This window comes from Lepidochelys olivacea (genome assembly GCF_965140295.1).
Source record: "Lepidochelys olivacea isolate rLepOli2 genome assembly, chromosome: 4".
In the NCBI taxonomy this organism is placed as follows: Eukaryota; Metazoa; Chordata; order Testudines; family Cheloniidae; genus Lepidochelys; species Lepidochelys olivacea.
Genome location: NC_140414.1, coordinates 19,524,965 through 19,538,206, shown reverse-complemented (window position 1 = coordinate 19,538,206; position 13,242 = coordinate 19,524,965). Strand labels below are relative to the sequence as shown.

The following is a 13,242-nucleotide window of genomic DNA, read 5'->3' as shown; positions in this document are numbered from 1 at the left end:
TCCCTTTCAAAGTAACTTTACCCTCACATTGACCCTCACCCTCCCCAGTCTCTCTCTAAGGTCCACCCCCCACCTCCTCCTTATGGTTGAAACCATTTTAGCAAGAACCATTCTTAAAGCATGGCTCGAACTAGTGAGCATGTTTCCACCCACAGCCCCATGCAGTTGGTATGAACAGGGACACCTTTTCCTCAGACTCATCTTATATCTCGATTATAAAAGAGATACAATATGTTGTACAATTATTATTATACATCAATCAGTCTATGGCACGGGTCTCGGCAAAATAAGCCAGTTTATACTGGGCGCAGAAACTGGGTTAGCATTCCGCTGGCAACAGCTATGGTTAAACTTAGTTGTAGCTAGCACAGTTTCAGTCATTGTATAGATAGGGAATGAAGTCTTGACCATCATGGTATCTACACCCTGAAAAATCATGACGTACTTAAGAGTTTACAGATAAATGGGATACGCGCAGAACATTCCCAAAGATCTTGTTACCCAGGAAAGCAGGGATTCAGCCGCATCTGGGGAGCATCCTGGTGCTCACCAATGACCTCTACGACCAGTGACATAGCAGTGTTGGCAACTAAAAATAGTTTACTAAACTCAAAGCACAAAAGATTATTTTTTTATTTCAATGGGTGTTTTTTTAAAGAGATACACCAAGCCATTTTCTATGAGTTGTACATTGTTTCTAGCAACCCAGGTTCCCCACGGATCCCAGACTGAGTTATCATGAACTTTCATACCTACCCTACAGTCATAACTTCCCCAGAATTCTTGTCAGTGACGAAGTTGTTGGCTATGGTCATTAATACTGACTGGATGATCTAGAAAGGAAAGTAAAGACAGATGAACACACATTCTTATTGTAGTTATACTCATTTGCATACAATGCCATACTCACAAAGGGCAAACTCACTCAAAGCTTGGGACTTGGCCCTTTAAGAGACATTCTAAGCCACGGAGAATTTTTGCGATACAAATCTTACTACAGGGAGGAAATGCGGCCTAGTGAATACAGCACTGAATGGGGATTCAGCAGACCTGGATCTGCCACTGGCCTGCTGAGTGACTTCGATCAAGTCACATCACTGCTCTGTGCCTCGGTGTCCCTGTCTGTAAAATGGGGGTAATGCTTCTGACCTCCTTTGTAAAGCCATTTGGAGATTTACTTTGATTAAAAGTGATATATGGGAGCCAGTCTGTGACCCTAAGAGCATCCCAAGGCTAAATGGCAAGGAGCTCCAGACTCAGCTGGCCTGACCCACTCAGTATATCCCCATCCACTGTCGTCATGATATTTATCCAAAAAAGTGGCATGTGATAAATCACTGAAAAACAACTAACTCACTGATCATTCACATTCTTGTGTGATGTATATACGATTAACCTGCAAAGAGTTATCCAGAAATGTGTGACTAAAATGTGTTTTAACCAGGCATGTCAGGGGAAGTTGATAAACAGGTTTTTCGAGACAAATGAAAGGGACCAGCCCCACAAGACAGGTGTTGCCACGGACAGGGGGCTATTTATTGGTATGGGAGATTGCAGGAAAATCATTTGCAGTGTAAAAATTACAAGCAGGGGTGAAGCCAGCCTGGTGTCTGCACCAGGCAGAATGGAGTCTACACCCAGCAGGGGAAAGAACCTCTCTCTTCAGAAGAGAACTTCAGAAGAACACGTTTCAGAGGTTTACTAGACTACAAAAAGAGAGGGAGAGAACCCCTGAAGTTATCCTTCACCTGAACAGTCAAAGAAACAGAGCACTGTGGGCTCCGTGATTGAACCCTGGCTAAGAACCAGCCAGCCATGCAGGGAAACAACTGTGGTGAGACTCTTACTTTGAACAAAAACAACGAGGAGTCCGGTGGCACCTTAAAGACTAACAGATTTATTTGGGCATCAGCTTTCATGGATAAAAAACCCCACGTTACAGAAGCATAGGATTTAAGACACCCAGAGTTGCAAGGCAGGTGTTGACTGAACCCCTTACTGGCCTGGGTGAACCCTTTTTTTTTTATGGAACATAAACCGCAGAATAAGCACAAGTGTTCCCATTTTGAAAGATCAGCATGTGCTTTTCAACCCCACCTGACACCAAGAGGATGTAATCTCAGAGGAACTGAGCAGACACAACGGAGAAATCACTCCTTCATTACTTTTCCCCCTACTTAAACAATACCCAGCATCCAACAACACTTCCAGCCTGTGAGTTTTAACACGGTTGAGCAGGTTTTTTGTCTCTCTCAGCATAGCTCTGTCAACACGTTCAGCAGTTATATTTCCAGTGTTTGCACACAGTCTACTGTTTAATATGAATGAGATTTGGAAGGATCCTGACCTCTGGCGGCACCAGCTGATGAGATGCTTGCGCAGCAAAAAGAAGGATCTTGGTCACTTCTAGAAGAGTAGGAGAGAAAGAGAGAAAGGTTCCACAGTCAACAGACAGCCATTTCTGCTTTCAGAGACTTATAAGTATCTCCGTGCATCACAACTTCTAATTCTGGGTCCCATCCTGCAGGAAGCTCAGCACCCTGAACTTCCATAGAGAACATGAAGGTCATTTGGAGCCTTGCAAAACCAGATCCTCTGAACCACTCGCTGTCACAATAACGCACGCAATCTGATACCACAAAGTTTATCCCAGGCCCTCAGCTGGCCACCTCTTTTTAACCACTGCATATGGGCTGGAGAGCACTTTGAAAAGTCTGCTCTAGAGCACTGGTTCTAAACCACGGGTACATGTACCCCTGAGGGTAGGCAGAGGTCTTCCAGGGGGTGCATCAACTCATCTAGATATTTGCCTAGTTTTACAACAGGCTCCATAAAAAGCACTCACGAAGTCAGTACAAACTAAAATTTCATGCAGACAATGACTTGTTTATACAGCTCTGTATACCATACACTGAAATGTAAGTACAAGATTTATATTCCAACTGACTTATTTTATAGTTATATGAGAAATGAGAAAGTAAGCCATTTTTCGGTAATAAAAATACAAAAGCGTCACAGGACACTATGTCTGATTTTGTAAGCAAGTAGTTTTTAAATGAGGCAAAACTTGGGGGCACACAAGACAAATCAGAGTCCTGAAAGGGGTACAGTAGTCTGGAAAGGTTGAGAGCCGCTGCTCTAGACTGAAATAGTGTTGCAACGTTAACTATGGTGCAGCAAGAGAGACAAACTTTGCTAAACAATTACAGACAGCTTCTTGTAGCAGCTTGGTTTAACTCACAGAATTCAGGGGATCCATTCTAGTCTGTATTTAAAGAATTCTAGCTCCCACTTTCAGAAGTACGGAACACACCGTTTCCGTATCCCATACCAACACCTCGTAGCAAAACTGCATCTCTGTTCTTCACCCTCCTCCTTCCACGCCCTCCCTATCTGACAGGGCAAACTTGATTGTCCACCCTTTATCCTACAGCACCACTGCTCGAAACTGACTGCACGCAGGGCAATATGGGAATGCAAAACCCAAAGGCAGGGAGAGGATACATGTTTTGTCGATGGTTGCTTACCTCTCTGATGGGGCTGCATGAACCGCTGCACAAAGGGATAGAAGTTAAAGAGAAAGAGCTGTGGGGAGGAAAGTTGATACTGGATTAAAAAACCCTGCCAGCGTTTCCTCTCTTATATCTGCCTGTCTAGATGGAGGGGCTGTGAAACACTCAATCATTTTGTACAGACAATGGTATACACAGACTGCATTGGTGTTACTGGACAACGTGTTTGTAACAGAGAGTGGATTCTAAATGTGTCTTCCTGCTTTGGATTGGGGGGGGGTGTCGGGGGGAAATACTGCAATGAGATGTTCCATATTTTCTTTAATAAAGTAAATACTGATCCCAATCCAAATCCCATTGAAGTCAATGGAAGGAAGGGATCCCATTGGCTTTCACGGACTTTGAATTGGGGCTGTAATGCAAGTGTCCCATTTTAGGTCCCCTGTAAGCACAAGCGGGTAACTGAGGAGCGAGTGGGCATGGAAGCTAGTCTTCAAGAAGACTGTCAAAGGGGCACCTGTCAGGGGTGTGGCCTTCATCACATGGCCATGTACCCACTAGGCAATGGACCCGAAACCATTGCACTTCAATATTGAACATTTAGGATTTCATATAGTGTCTGTTGAATTCAAATTGTCAAGTCACTCAATTTTTCTTCTGTCACAGTCTGGAATGAAGAGACAGTCCCAGCAGAACCAGATGGCACGGGCCCTGGCTGGGCAGGTTCCCTCAGGTACCACCTGAGTTTGCCAACCCCCAGGACAGGCTGCAAGGCCCATCTTTTCTCCTGCGCCCACAGGGAGCTGGACAGAAGGAGAAGTTGGAAGACTGTAGAAATTCTGTTTGTGGGGATTAATACAGTTGAGTTATACTCAAGTTGCTGTTAGGTGGGGAATTGCCAGAGTCCATTTATGATTGACAGTACTTTGAAGAGACTGCCAAAAGCATTCAGATCCCAGGATGGACACTCCTTTATGTAGTTATCATAAACCTCAGGGATTCCTGACCCACAGGTGCTCGAACTAGGGGCTTGAAGGGGTTTCCATCATATACAGGGTTTACAGTTTGGTTCTATGGCTCTCAGCAACCCCACAATACACATTGTTCTAACACCCCTGGCCTGGCCTGTAAGGCACTTACTGTTACACTGCTGGCCCTCTCAGGCCAGCTAACCGTGCCAGACATGGAATGGCGTGGTGCGATAGACCTAAATCCATTAGGAAATAAAATTAAGTCAAACTCATCTTCACTAACAACAACAAAGTCTCCAGTGGTGAAAGGCCAGAGCGTTAACCCACCATGCCATCTTGATCACATTCAGACCCATTACTGCCTAACAAGCCTACTTCCGACATGAGAGCTCAAAACCCCAGTGCAGTTAACATGATGTGTACCTCGTGTATTCCAACTAGTCTAGAGATAAGGTCCATGAGCATCATCTTCACTTCAAATCGTTCCTTGGAGGTCTCGAGCTGCTTTAGGAGTTTCTCTGCAAAATCTGGAAACATGGAGTGTCAGCAGGAAGTAATAGCACTGGGGTTTCGAGGATGTCAGAGCAGGATGTGCGTCAGTGTCACATCCCAAGAGACTTCACAGAATAAGACAGACACAGATCATTAGATAAGCAGCTATTAAGGCTCAGATAGCCTCACCCTGATGATACACAAGGTGAATGGGTTACTGCATTAGATCAGCAAGAAGAAAAAACATGACTAAAGAAAAAAATTGCTCATAAAATTGGGAACAGGATAAACAAGCAAAACGGTAAATCAATGGGCTTGTCACAGGGTGGCTTGCTCCTTTAAGGGCCAAGAGGCCTGGGGCCGGCCAGCCCTGTTCAATCAGCCCTGCTTATGCCATACTTAGCTGCTTCCCTGCCTAAGGGGGCTGGACTCACTGGGATCGGGTGACAGCCTGAAACACCTGGGCCTGAAAGGGTGGAGAAAACTCAATTTGCAGGAGGAACCACAGGGAGCAAAGCTGGGCTCCTGTGTAAGGCCCTGAAGTTGGGTCTAGAAGGACTCCAGAGAAGTATCCTGGGTGCAACCAAGGAGGCCCTGTACCATCCTGTGGGTGGGCTATTTAAACAGGAAAAGGAAGCTGAGCAAGGAAAACAGGACTAGAAGCATCCAGCATAGCCTGCATGGAGCCTCTCTCAGTCCAGGAGACCAGCCTGGCCAGAGACTTTGCTCTGCAAACTAAGTTTGGGAGCTCTGAACCAAAGTCTCAAGATCTATTAAAATCAACTTACTGACGCCCAACTGGGGAATTCAAGCAGGGCACACGGATGGCACATGCCTTTTACACAGCTCCATAGCTTTAAGGTTTTAGGGTCAATATTTAAAGCCAGTTAACATGCACTAAAAGGGAGGCTGAGTGGAGGCCTATCAGAAAAAAAACAAGTTTATGCTGTCCAGAGGGAAAGAGTACTATTAGACAAAAACAGACTAGAAATAAGGGGCAAATTTTTAAACAACTAAGTGATGAATGGTAATTAGTTTCCACTATTTCCCTCAGTTTCTCCAGGAAGTCTTTAAAGCAAGACTGGATAAAGATAAGCTTAGCTCGGACAGAAGTTACATACCAGAAGTTACCAGGTGAAGCTCTGTGGCCAGCATTATGCAGGAAGTCAAGACTAGATGAGCATAACAGTGGTCCCATCTAGCCTTAAAATCTATGACTATTCCTCCTAACTTGCAAGGTGCTGTGAGATTTAATCAACATTTGTGAAGTGCTTTGAGATCTGGTGACGAAGTGTGGTATCTAAGCATTCCATATCACGCCCGCGTTCAAACAGTGGAGCATAGGTGTCTCTCCCATTGCAGTTTTGCCTGAACATCAGTATCTTGGCTCGAACATGTATTAGAATTTCCAAGGCGCATGTATATCAATTGGCTTGGACACCACGCTTACCTTGGGGATCATGGATCAAATGAATAGCGGAGAAGTTAAACACCTCTGCCTTTTTCTTCTTCTTATGTTTCTGTAGGACAGCAAGAGACAAGGAGACACTTTTTCCTTTCCGTGGAAGAGTTGTTCTAAGCTAATTTCAGACATTAGTTCTGGAAAACTGCCATTTCACATTACCAGCTTTAAGAGGCATGTTTTGATTTTAAATAGTAAAGTTCATCAGCACTTTCAACATTTCCTGAGTTACGTGTGGTTTTCAGCCATACGACTCTAGGCAAAGTCAATCCAAACTGCGTAACGAAAGCTCCACTCAAACTCTTGAAACATACCTCTAGCTATATAGATACTAGTTCCCAACCAGGCACTGGGCATGGGAAACAGCAGTTCAGAAAACATGCCACAATCGTGCCCTGACTTACAGTGTACCCCACGCAAAAGGATTGAATGAGATGCAAATCAAGGCAGAACCTGGTCCACAATCTAACCTAGCAAAGTCTCTTTTCAACACATTCTTCCACGTGAACATGAGTATGTCAAGCTGGCTGCTGCTAGAGCAGCAAAGGGAGCTTTGCTTAGAAGACATGACAAAGGGTAGCTGGCTAAAAAGGGACACAGGAGAGCACAAAAATCCAGGTCTTCAAGGGTCCCGGTGTATGAACCAATGAAGGAGAGAACCGGATGTAGAGGACTATGGTCTCAAAACGGGAAAAAAGAAGAAGAGCATGTCATCTTTAGGCGTTTGATTAAGTTGAGCCCTGCATTGTTAGGCCCGACTGCTTTTAAAATCCTATTTAGCTTTACAAGTATTCAATTTACTGCTGTTTCCCTTTCTACCACTTGGATTCTGCAGCTAGTTCCATGGCGATGCCAAAATGTCCAACTGGGCTTCCCTTACCTTCAGAACCTTCATGGCTTTCTCCATCTTCTTCTTGTGTTTGGTGGTTTTCTTTCCGGTTGCATATCTCACCATGAGGTTTCTGGCTGTAGGCCCTTCATCCTTCGGAAAGGAACATCAGATAGAGCATGACTCAAGGGAATGAGGCTTCAAATAGGATATTGCAGCTGATTGACAGCAACAACTGTCAGGGTCACACACCAGGTTTTCAAAAATAGGAAACCAATTCACTCTACCTCCATACGTTTGCCATGTAGCCAGCCTGACATTCATTTCAATACTTAAAACTTTGACTTCATACAAGAGAACACATACACCAAGGTTTAGGACCAGGTAACAGCACGTCAATAAAGCAATACAACAGACATGGTACTAGTCATTAGGCAATAGTAACGTATTATTCAACAATACCCAATTCATGAGTAACGCTTTAAAAGGATCTCAGTACAGATCAGATAAAGTAGCTGGGGGTGGGAGGATGGCTAGGGTAATAGCATCTATGTACTTGTCTGACCCCCATCACTAACCTCTGTGCACTCCCCACATATCAGTAAATTTATTCTCACACCACCACGTGAGATAAAGAAGTGCTATTTTCCCCATTTTGCAGATGAAGAACTGAGCCACAGAGAGATTAAGTAGTCACATGCAAAGTCTACAGCAGAGCTTTAATTAAAAAACAAAAAAACCCAACCCTGGTCTCCTGATTCCCAGTTCAGTTCCTCAATCACAAGTCTACATGAAGCCTCTGGTAATTCTTTACCTTCTAAACAATCACAGAGCTCAATCCCCAAATCCCCACTCAAGCACATCAACAACTGACTTTAATTGGAGTTTGGCCAGTGGTCAACTACAAGACTGAACCTAAAAGCATCACACTCTTCCTGGAAAAGTACTTTACAGTGTATGCTCTTCAGGGCAGAGGCCACACCTGCTTTGTATCATCAATGTGTAGTGCCCGGCATGTTGAGGGCACTACTAGAAACAACTACATTCTCACAGTCTGTAAGGGGAAAAAATTGTTTTTCCTACTAGCTCATTCTTATAATACAGGTTCTGACTTCCCATGCTGCCAGCAATGCAACCATCAGCCCGGGTACTACAAATGGGCCAGTCACTAAGTGGCCCTTAACGATTTTGAAAACGAAGGGGACTGTTTTCCTGATCTTCCCCTCAACGGGCAGGCGTCTTTCCCATTAACAATAACGCACATGTCCTGAGGAGACTGAATCTCTCAAACTGATGGGCAAATTAACACACAATCCCGTCTGTTCTTTCTGGCTGGTGGCGGGGAGACGAATCAACAAATAGGTGTAGGTGGCTGGCATCCTGGATGGAGCAGAGAGGACAATGCAAGATACACAATACCTACTGTAGATACATGTTGCAGAGTTTGAGAAAGTGACAGCAGGAGAATTAGCCTCTGGACTTACCTCAGATTCTGAATCACTCTCTCTTTTCTCATCTTCATCTTTCCCAAGGAAGAATTTCAAACCAGCAACTAGTATCTGAAAAACATGGGCATTTGGGGGGATAGAGGGGGGAAGAATTAGTTTACAAGAGGCAAAGGTCCCCATGTTAGGTCACCAGTTGCTTATAACAAGAGATAGGAAATGGCGTAAAATGGACAGGCTGACTGAAAACACTAGATGTGCAAAAAACCACGGTCAGTCTTTGTTGCCAGTCTTGCAGCAGTGAAGCACTGGCATGCAACTGATCGAAGTGTAGCAGGACTTTCACAATGGCCCACGTGAACCTGTACTATTGCACGAGGGCTGCTTTACTAGCACAGGTATATCAGCAAAGCACCCCAGTGTGGATGGATCTTACTACCGGCTACACTGCTCATCAGCATAGTTTATTCCACCAGCCCCTAAACAAGACAAGCTATGCCAGCACAACGGCATCAAAACCAGGACCTGCGGCCAGCAGAGTTACGTCAGCCAAGGATGTGAAAAGGTGTGATCATCAACTGACACGACCATAGCGTAGACACAACCTATTGTGCAAAGTCTGGTTTCTTGAGTTGCTAGTACAATTTTAGTTTTATTGCTCTGAGCAATTAGGCCATTCATGGTAACTTTGGCAGCAGCTTGAGATCCTATGCTCAGTTTCACAAGCCTATGGTGGTTTTAAGAAATAGAGTATGGGCCTTTATCATATAACGAACCTACCCATGGCATCCTAGGCATTTCTAAAACCACCACCATTGCAGCATCCAGATACAGGGTTGTTTCTGGGAACGGGCAGCTGGGATACCAGTTATTTTCACTGTTGGAGCCAAGAAAGCGCAACAGTGCCGATCAACGTGAGGCAATGCTCCCGAGAGTCCCTTTTGGCTAGCACTGCCCAGCGCGAGGGGGTATGGAATCTCACACCAGCCAGCAATAGCTAGGCTACTAATTTCTATCGCTGCAGATCTGTGGGCAGAAGTGACAAATCTATTTCTCTACATCAGAAATAAATTAAGATGTGCTCCAGCTATTTGTAGCCAAAAGTTAATGAAACACCTTCGTGAATAATTACAGTAGAACCTCAGAGTTACAAACAGCAGAGTTATGAACACCAGATCTCATTTGGAACCAGAAGTACACAATCAGGCAGCAGCAGAGACCACAAACAGAAAAAAGGAAATACAGTACAGTACTGCGTTAAACAAACTATTTAAAAAAATGGGAACGTTTAAAAAAAGATTTGACATGGTAAATTGTTTCTGTGCTTGTTTCATTGAAATTAAGACAATTAAAAGCAGCATTTTTCTTCTGCATGGTAAAGTTTCGAAGCTGTGTTAAGACAATGTTCAGTTGTAAACTTTTGACAGAACCACCATAACGTTTTGTTCAGAGTTAGAAACAACCTCCGTTCCCAAGGTGTTCATAACTCTGAGGTTCTACTGTATAGAAAGGAAGTTGCACAAATACATATATAAATATACACACACACATATATGTGACAGACAGAGATATGGCAAAAACAGCTGAAGCAAAATATACTGGCATTTCAGATCGATTTCCACCCACCTTTGTGACTTTGGAAAAGCAGGCTGTTGTGATAACATTGACTGTTTTGGCATCATTCCTGAAAAAAGCAGAACATTAACGTACCTTCACCAAGAAGTTTGCTGATTTTAAAAAACAAGACATCATGGTAGATTTAATGCAAAGCAGATTCACTGGAAACAAATCCCACAATACTAGCTGCTTTCATCACACCATCAGTGATTTCAAATACAAACCAAGAGATGATGTTTCTCCATGCCATTTGTTGTCATTTTTCCTACACAAAAATGATCAGGTCTAGATACCCAGAAGCATATATGCTTTATCTAAGTTCACACTGGAGAAGAACACACAATTGCACTTTGACAACGAAGATGACTCCATAAAAGCAATGACAGGCCCCACAGTAAAAGATACTTCAAGTAATAAGACATTGCCTGTTAAAATTAAATGCAGAGAGATTTGGCTTTCATTACAAAAGCTACTGGAAAGGTTTGACAGAAACAACCTCTAAGAGAGATTTATAAATTCTGTTGGCCCTGAACTGAATTTGAGCTGACTCTTAAATACCTATAAAGCTATTTAGCAATACCGCAAAAGCCCTGTCCTTGAAAGGGGAAGGTATGATGTAGGCAATCTCATCATACCATTCCCTCCAATGGCACATGGCCCATCTGCAACTGCTGGTAGCAAATATCCCCAACTGCTGGAGATGAGGCACGACATGGGAAGGGCTCTGAGTTACTACACAGAATTCTTTCCCAGGTGTCAGGCTGGTGAGTCTTGCCCACATGCTCAGGGTCTAACTGATCACCATATGTGGCATCAGGAAGTAATTTTCCTCAGGGTCAGATTGGCAGAGACCCTGGATGTTTTTCGCCTTCCTCCGCAGCATGGGACACGGGTCACTTGCTGGGTTGAACTGGAGTAAATGGTGGATTCTCTGTAACTTGAAGTCTTAAATCATGATTTGAAAACTTCAGTCATTCAGCCAGAGGAGTGGGTGGGTGAGGTTCTGTGGCCCAAGTAGATGATCATGATGGTCCATTCTGGCCTTAAAGCCTATGAGTCTATAAGTAAGATGGTCATCTATATATTTTAAGTTTTCCCAGTTTTTACTCTATTGGAATATTTCTTTCCCCTCCATTGTACCAGAGGCATTATTACGCTGCTGTTCTAGAGCTGGCAGACCCATTGTGGCAGTGCATGACTTATCTGCCTGCCTGTCCAACAGATTCATGGTATATCCAAGATCAGCCCATGAACAAAGCTCCTGAAGCCCAAACATGCTCTGCCAATGCGCCTCATGCAGCAGCTGTTATCTCTCCTTTCTGTAAAAGGAGTCCTGCCGCGCACAGTCAGGCTGAACTCCTGCTGAAGTCCCTAGGAATTCTGCCTGGAATAAGGAACGAAGGGCTGTGCAAACCACCCCTGCAGAACACTGGGGAGATCCCAAAGAGGCAGAAAATGCTCAAAAGGAGCAGTATTTCTTATCTGTACAGTTCATTTCCATGGCAGGACCAGGAGGTTAAAAGGGGGTACAAGTTAGGTGACAACTCCCCCCTGACCGACCGACACACACTTAGGGATAATTAAAACCTAAAACAATGGGCAAATGAAGATCTTCCCTTGCTATTCCTCACTGTGAAACATCTGCTGAGAGCAGCAGCACCAGAACTAAGGCAGCAGTGGAATCAGTAAACATCTGTGTAACTCCATTAATACTCCAAGTTCTGTTTTTCTTCTAATACATCGCCATCTTGGAGCTTACTCCGCCTCCTGCTTATTCAAAACAGCGCTTGCTTTTACTCTGGAAAACCAACTCACAACTAAAAACATTAATTCACCAAGCACGTAGCATCAATGTACAGGCTTCTTTTCAAATCCTAACCATGCAAATCCTATTTCTTCTCTTGAAGTACATCCACACTTGCAGCAGTGTGTAGAATACAGACAGCGCACACCCCGGCTAGCACGGGTGTAAATATCAATGTCGCCGGGGAGACACCGCTTAGGCAAGTAGAGTACAAAACTCGCCAGAAACTTCGGGAAATACCCTACACATCTCTCGACACACCCAAGCAGTGCCTCCCAGGTCGACACTGATATTTTTTAGCAGTGTAGTGTCCCGCTACCTCCTCACTGCTGACGCCTTTCCCCCCTGCAGGGAGCTACATGCGCTATACACACTGCCGCAAACGTACCCAAGGGCTTGGGCATCAACCATAGTTGGACTTCACGACTTACTATACAGCAGAACTATACTCAAGATTTAATGCACAAATAGAGAGGCTCAAGAAAGCATGTGTATGTGCAGGTTTTGGTTGATGGTTTGAAGTATACTTGTTTATTGTTCTGAAAAGGAAAACGTCTAAGATTCTTCCTACGCACCTTCTCCTGCAAAGTCTCTCAGTCACTTCTGCCCTTCTAGACTGTGTTCTACAAAACACAATACAACCACACTACAAATGGATTGCCCCAGGGTGCACTGATTTAAAATCAAAGCGATTAAAATCTGTGATTAAAATCATGACTGAGATCAGCAAGTGGAAAACCTTGATTTAAATAAACAATTTTAAACTTGTTTTGCATTTGTACCTTTTTGTTATTTTCCAAAAGAGGGATAGCTCAGTGGTTTGAGCATTGGCCTGCTAAACCCAGGGTTCTGAGTTCAATCCTTGAGGGGGCCATTTAGGGATCTGGGGCAAAAATTGGGGATTGGTCCTGCTTCAAGCAGGGGGTTGGACTACATGACCTCCTGAGGTCCCTTCCAAACCTAACCTTCTATGATTTTAAAAGAAAGATTGATTCTTATTGGTTGGGAACCATTAAAACAGGTTGATTTGCAACAAAATATAGCCTTTACATCACACCTGATGCTTCTTTTTTCTAACCAGGAAGATGCACTACCTCTATACACATTTAT

At 44.0% G+C, this 13,242-nt stretch overlaps 1 protein-coding gene across 1 annotated transcript in view; it reads right to left on the bottom strand.

Annotated features, from left to right (window-relative positions):
* Window positions 1-13,242, bottom strand: part of SDAD1 (SDA1 domain containing 1) — a 37,046-nt gene that overhangs the window by 12,840 nt on the left and 10,964 nt on the right. Inside the window, exons 7-14 of the mRNA XM_084625785.1 lie at window positions 10,338-10,395; window positions 8,751-8,825; window positions 7,318-7,419; window positions 6,426-6,495; window positions 4,907-5,010; window positions 3,528-3,585; window positions 2,348-2,406; window positions 757-833 (exon numbers count right to left, since the gene is read on the bottom strand). Of these exons, the coding sequence (XP_084481911.1) occupies window positions 757-833; window positions 2,348-2,406; window positions 3,528-3,585; window positions 4,907-5,010; window positions 6,426-6,495; window positions 7,318-7,419; window positions 8,751-8,825; window positions 10,338-10,395 (603 nt within the window). The remainder of the gene's footprint in view (window positions 1-756; window positions 834-2,347; window positions 2,407-3,527; window positions 3,586-4,906; window positions 5,011-6,425; window positions 6,496-7,317; window positions 7,420-8,750; window positions 8,826-10,337; window positions 10,396-13,242) is intronic.